Source organism: Octopus bimaculoides, chromosome 26 (assembly GCF_001194135.2).
Source record: "Octopus bimaculoides isolate UCB-OBI-ISO-001 chromosome 26, ASM119413v2, whole genome shotgun sequence".
In the NCBI taxonomy this organism is placed as follows: Eukaryota; Metazoa; Mollusca; class Cephalopoda; order Octopoda; family Octopodidae; genus Octopus; species Octopus bimaculoides.
Genome location: NC_069006.1, coordinates 24,464,774 through 24,471,361, shown reverse-complemented (window position 1 = coordinate 24,471,361; position 6,588 = coordinate 24,464,774). Strand labels below are relative to the sequence as shown.

General features: G+C 37.3%; 1 protein-coding gene across 1 annotated transcript in view; it reads right to left on the bottom strand.

Annotated features, from left to right (window-relative positions):
- LOC106875842 (nuclear receptor corepressor 1) overlaps nt 1-6,588 on the bottom strand; it is a 114,665-nt gene that overhangs the window by 74,161 nt on the left and 33,916 nt on the right. The window contains exon 3 of the mRNA XM_052976932.1: nt 3,537-3,699. Within this exon, the coding sequence (XP_052832892.1) occupies nt 3,537-3,699 (163 nt within the window). The remainder of the gene's footprint in view (nt 1-3,536; nt 3,700-6,588) is intronic.

The following is a 6,588-nucleotide window of genomic DNA, read 5'->3' as shown; positions in this document are numbered from 1 at the left end:
AAAAATAATTGGAAAGAGTGGGTTTGACCCCCGCAAATAATATCGCCCCACTATTTTTTTTTTATGGGGAGTGCCTCTGCTCTTGTTTATTTTTTTGTTTTTTTTTATCAAACAAATTTTGGAAATATAAAAAAAGAAAAGCAAAAAACAAAAAAATAAACAAGAGCAGAGGCACTCCCCATAAAAAAAAAATAGTGGGGCGATATTATTTGCGGGGGTCAAACCCACTCTTTCCAATTATTTTTTAGAGTAAAAAGCAGGTGCAAGTGGGAATAATTAGTCTAACCTTTTCTCACTGCTTTATACTATTTTACTTGTTTCAGTCATTTGACTGTGGCCATGCTAGAGCACCGCCTTTAGTCGAGCAAACCGACCCCAGGACTTATTCTTTGGAAGTCTAGTACTTATTTTATTGTTCTCTTTTGCTGAACCGCTAAGTTACGGGGACGTAAACACACCAGCATCGGTTGTCAAGTGATGTTGGGGGGGACAAACACAGACACACAAACATACACACACACACACATATATATGACAGGCATCTTTCAGTTTCCATCTACCAAATCCACTCACAAGGCTTTGGTCGGCCCGAGGCTATAGTAGAAGACACTTGCCCAAAGTGCCATGCAGTGGGACTGAACCCAGAACCATGTGGTTGGTAAGCAAGCTACTTACCACACAGCCACTCCTACGTCTACTGCTGAAGATCACTTTATATTGTTGCAGCATTTGTCATGGATATACCAGAGCAGACCCATGATGTGAAGGAAAGCGGCTCCTGAATCTGTTGTTTCAGATACACCACACGTCTCTACCCAGCCGATTTCCATACTGCGAATACTAACGTACAGGGGTTAATTGTTTAATTGTACAGAGCGCAGTGATAATTGCATAGAGTGCAGTGTTGGTGTCTGACCGCGTACGCTTTCCACTGTCCAGTCTATTTCTGTATTAATACCAATTCTGGTGCTAAGCAAAGCAGACATGGTCAGAGTACAACTGTTGCCATTTTTTCTACACACATCATTGGCGGTGTTTATTCCGTAACAGGAATCTGGAATGATGCCACAGCTTATTGCAGAATTTACAAGAAGAATAAACAAAGAAAAAAGGAATTTACTTATGACTTTCATACTTCAGACCCTTTGGAGGACTTAGCCCTGCTAACTAAACATTTGTAAATTATACAGTGCTCCAGCTGCTTACAGTGATGGTGTTGTAGCTAGGCCAAGGATATAAATATTAGCATAGCTGTAACTCAAAATTTAGAGAGTCTTCCACACTCGATAGTGATATCCCCCCCCCACACACACACCAAAAACAAACAAAAAGAAAAGACAACAAAGAAATAACACCATCTAAAATGAAAATTTAGTGGAACGACCATACTTCTTGACTTACGGGTCTTCCTATTTACTGTCATTTTTTTTTCTTATCTCCCTCAACCTACTGTCACTCTTAACTTGATCTCACTGTTGTTTTCTCAATCAATAATACCCCCACCACCCACGTACCACACCCAATGGCCTCTCCTGACAAGTGAGAACTGATCCACTAGAGTTGCATATCAAATAAAACTTTGTATTGACAAGTGAAGAGTAGTGAAAAATAAACTGAAACTGTGTCTGGTTTCTGGTACAAACAGCGAAAATAAAATTAAAAGGAAAAAAAACAAAGGACAATCATCATCTTCAAGCTTTTACAACTGAGATACATTTCACCATGCCATACTAAGGATCTTAGTCCCTTATTAGCTTCCATAGGTTCTCAATTTAACCCTTTAGTATTCGGATTTCTCTGCCAAATATAATGCTTATTTATTCACATTGTTTTGAATTAATTATGCATTATCTTGTAATTTCAGGATTTCTATATGATTGCTTTTTTCCCCACGTGGACAGGAGGCTGGTCCGTCACAGGATTACTCATTTCCGCCAGTACAGTGGACTGGAACAACGTGAAATGAAGTGTTTTGCTCAAGACAAAGCGTTGCCTGGTCTAGGAATTGAAACCACAATCTTATGATCATGAGTCCAACAGCCTAACCACTAGGCCACGCACCTCCACAGGAGTTAAATACTGAAAGTCTTTAATTTACTGTTGCTCTACCATTTTCATTCCTGCCTAGTTTTTAATTTAACTAGTTTTAATTTAAAGAACAAAATTTCTAGTCTCCAATTTAACAGCCACCACCTTTTTTTTTTTCTTTCAATTTCAGCTAATTTTTGATGCATTAATTAATATCCCTAATTACTAATCAGAGAACATTTTCATGATCAAAAGCTGACAATTATACTATCTGCAGTATATAAAGGAGTACACTCACGCACAACACTTTCTGTTCCCCACCACCGTCAATACACTATGGTTACTTTACAAAGATGAGAGACACGAGAGGATTAAATAAATTAATAATGTATGCTAGATTAATTGGGTTACTATGGTAACAGATAGAGTTAACAAGAATTTCAGGTTTCCTACGAACTGTAGCCAAGTCTTAAAGCCTATTGTAGGATCCTTAATATCCTTCCTTCCTAAATTCATCCGCGGAAGTTTCCAAGAAAAATGAGATAAAGGACAAATTTAAATGATATTCAAAATAGTGTTCTCTGCATTATCACAAGCCACACATACCACCATCATAGGTTATACACATTTACACATATACAGAGGGTATACACAGCTATATATACACACACACACACACACACTCAGCACTAACACAGGCCATACACACACACAAGAGGGTATACACAACTAGACACACACGCATACAGGTGTGCACAGCTACACACACACACTCTGCACCACCACAGATTACATACACACACATACAGTTATACACACCTACACAAACATGCACATATACACACTGCACCATCACTGGCTATATAACATACACACACAACCTCCACACTGTCAAAGAATATACACGCACATACCCTCTACACCATCACAGTCTATATATACACGTAAGCTCTGTACTGTCACAGGCTCATAGTATCACAGGCCACACACACAAGTGGCCCCTAACACAGCAAAACAAAATTATTAGAATTAATGTTTTTGACTAACCCGCCTGAAACCACCCTGATTCTAAGCTACAAACTTAGGGTCAGGGTAGAGGCTGGCGTGCCAAAGAACAGACCTAACATTTCCTCTCTATGCCATAAAAAGCAACTAAAAGAGGCTGTAGTAGGATTTGCACTCCTACCTCATAAAACCTTTGCCAGCACTGACTACCCAAACAGACCCATGGGTTGAAGATCTGTTGCCTGAGTGGTACAAAGGCATCGTCTGCTAGGATCATGGAATCACCAATAAATGGTGGGTGCAGCAATGCACTATTACAGCGGATGCACCCACCACTACTATTACTACTGTCAAGATTTCAGTATCATTATCATGAGAGTGTATTTTTAGAATTACATTATAGGGTAAGGGTGAGGGCACAGATCTTGTTAGTGTGAACATAAAACAGAATATTTGGGTAAAAACTGAGCCATTTCAAAAACAGCCAATAGCAAAATACGTACCGGATAGGGTTCTCGGTAAATGGTATATCCCGATGATGGAGGAATTCCATACCTAGTGTTAGGTTCTTGAGGATAAGGATAAGAAGACCGAGGCATAGAAGGACTAGCTGTCCGAGAGCGTTTATAAGAACCTCCAGCAGTATGTGGTGAGCCAGCAGGGCCCCTGAAAATAATAAAAGGAAAAATGATTTTAATAATGAAGCTTATCAGATAAAAGCACACATATCAGCAATTTATTTGCATATTTTTTGAAAAAATATCATAAAATGAGATTAACAAAACCTAATCAACTCTAAGACCACATGGAAAAGACTTATCACTTATTAAACCTTGGTACAAATCAATAATTGGAAAAAAAAAAAAAAATTGAAATTTGAGTATAATATACATATATAATAAATATTTTTATGCAGATATAGACATGCATGCACAATCATTTTGTGCTGGATACGGCTAGTTTAAGTGCTAAAGGGTTAAACATCTGCCAGTCTTTGAGCCAAGCCAACCAATCCCAAACACATCCTCCTCAGATACAACATAGCAGCTGTAGATAAAGTTACAATAGTTTGAATTCCTGACTGAAAGTTATGTAAAATCAGAATAAATACTAAAATTGTTGAAAAGTTTAACTAGAAAGCGTTAACCATATTAAGATATCACAAGTTCTGTTATAATATCTTTAGTACGTCCACCCACTTTATATACATCGAACATCACATCCCTACCTACAACAGTAATTGTGCCAATCCCCAAAACTCAACATCCTAAATTCATAAGATTTATCTCAACATAACAACAGCACTTCACTATCACTGCTGTGATAGCGTTAACTGTCCTAAATCAGACCCTAATTTGAGGTTATCAGCAACACTAAAGGGGTGGTCACTCTCTAAACATTATAGTCTAGAATTTATGGTTGCCTAGCTCCTTAAACATCGTTGTCTAGGGTGGGTGCTTGGCTAGTTCTCTAAAATGTTTAGACATATATGTACATACATGCACACAAAACAACTAAATCTTTGATTTTATACACACACACACACACACACACACACATATATATATATATATACATATATATATGTATGTAGGTACGTATGTAAGTATACATGGAGGTGCATGGCTTAGTAGTTAGGATGTTGAACCCATGATCATGAGATTGTGGTTTCAATTCCTGGGACTGGGTGACGTCTTGTGTTCATGTGCAAAACACTTCATCTCATGTTTCCACAATCCACTCAACTGGCCAGAATGAGTAATCCTGCAATGAGCCAGCAACCTGTCCGAGAGGGGAATATATGCACCATGGGAGCCAGGAAACTGGCGCTACAAGTCTATATGACTCAAAAAGGATCTTTATTCTTTATGTAAAGTATATACATACATACACAAAACATGTGCACATGGTTATAACCATGAACTTTTATTACATATATATAAATATGAATGCATGTGTATATATACACACACACATACATTTATATATATATATATATATATATATATACACACACACACATATATATATATATATACATACACATGAAAGCAGCCTTCGAAGCCATTTGGGAGATCATGAGTCACTGAAAAGGTTGCAAACGGCAATGAAAGAACTTTGACGAACAAACACACCGACTGACTGTTTAACCAACATGTTAAACAAATAATTGATTCGTTAGTTGAATGGACACTTAACCAATTGACTAATAATAAAGACGGGTGTCATATTATTGGTGTAATGGCTCTTCCAAGACACAACAATATATATTCTTTTATTTGTTTCTGTCATTTGACTGCAGCCATGCTGGAGCACCGCCATGCTGGAGAACAGATCGACTCCAGGACTTATTTTTTGTAAACCTAGTACCTATTCTATCGGTGTTAAATGATGCACAAATGAAAGGGGTTAAATAACGCACAAACGAAAGGGGTTAAATGACACACGAATGAAAGGGGTTAAATGAGGCACAAACAGTAAAATTACCTGCAAAACTAAAAACGAAGTGCTAAGGCTAAATAGCTGTATACAATGCAAAAAAGTTGAAAAACCCTGTTACTGACCTACAGTTGACCTCCTTAATGATATTAAATCCTCTTCATAATTAACATCTTTTAACGAATGGCTCATTTAACAGCAAAATGTCAAAAAGTTTGCTAATCAAGAGGATATTCTAAAAATACACCCAGAATATTGTAATATTGTATCAGTGTGAAAGGTTTTAAAATAAATCTTGCATAAATACAAGCTGCCAACCTTTGCTAATTTGAGAAGTAATAAAATTATTATTCTTTACCTGATAACCATGCTCATTACACCAAACAACCTCTCTGTTTACAGCTTGTCTGTTATACTTCAACTATACATGTTGTACACCCTGTCTACATAGCAACCTGATAAACAAAAACCCAAAGTTGTCATACTCTCCTCTCCCCTACTTCTAGGTCACACCAAAGAACAAACAAGATTTATTTGGTTACTTGCAAAAATTTCAAGTCAATGACCTCTGCCAGCCAAGAAGACTAGAGTCTACTATTATAACAGCAGCTAATAAAACGGTAGCAGTGGGAGCTGATGTAGTCAACAGAGTGAACCAAAAACAAAGTTATAATTACCCCTGTTGTGAAGAGGTGGAAAACGTTATTAGTATAAATAATTCTGACCAAATAAGCAAAGGGAGACAACTCCAAAACCTCCAAATTATTAAAACTAGATCGTATCTGCAATAGATAACCAATCTTTGATGACTGACTTAAGTTTGGTAATCAAGATGTTTATAGTTGTAATATTTTTTTGTAAAAATTTAGCAGATGGAGACTGGTTTAATTCTCATCTTGGGGCAAGTTCTTCAACTATAGCCTCAGGCTGACCAAAGCCTTGTGAGTGGATTTGGTAGATGGAAACTGAAAGAAGCTCGTCGTATATAAATTGCAAACTGATCAGCATCACATTTATATAGAAGCCTGAATTCAAAAACAAATTAAGGATAGATAGGGAGGAAGAGGAGATTGATAGCTAGGTAGAAGTGGAGGGGAAAAGAGAGAAGGGGCGGTG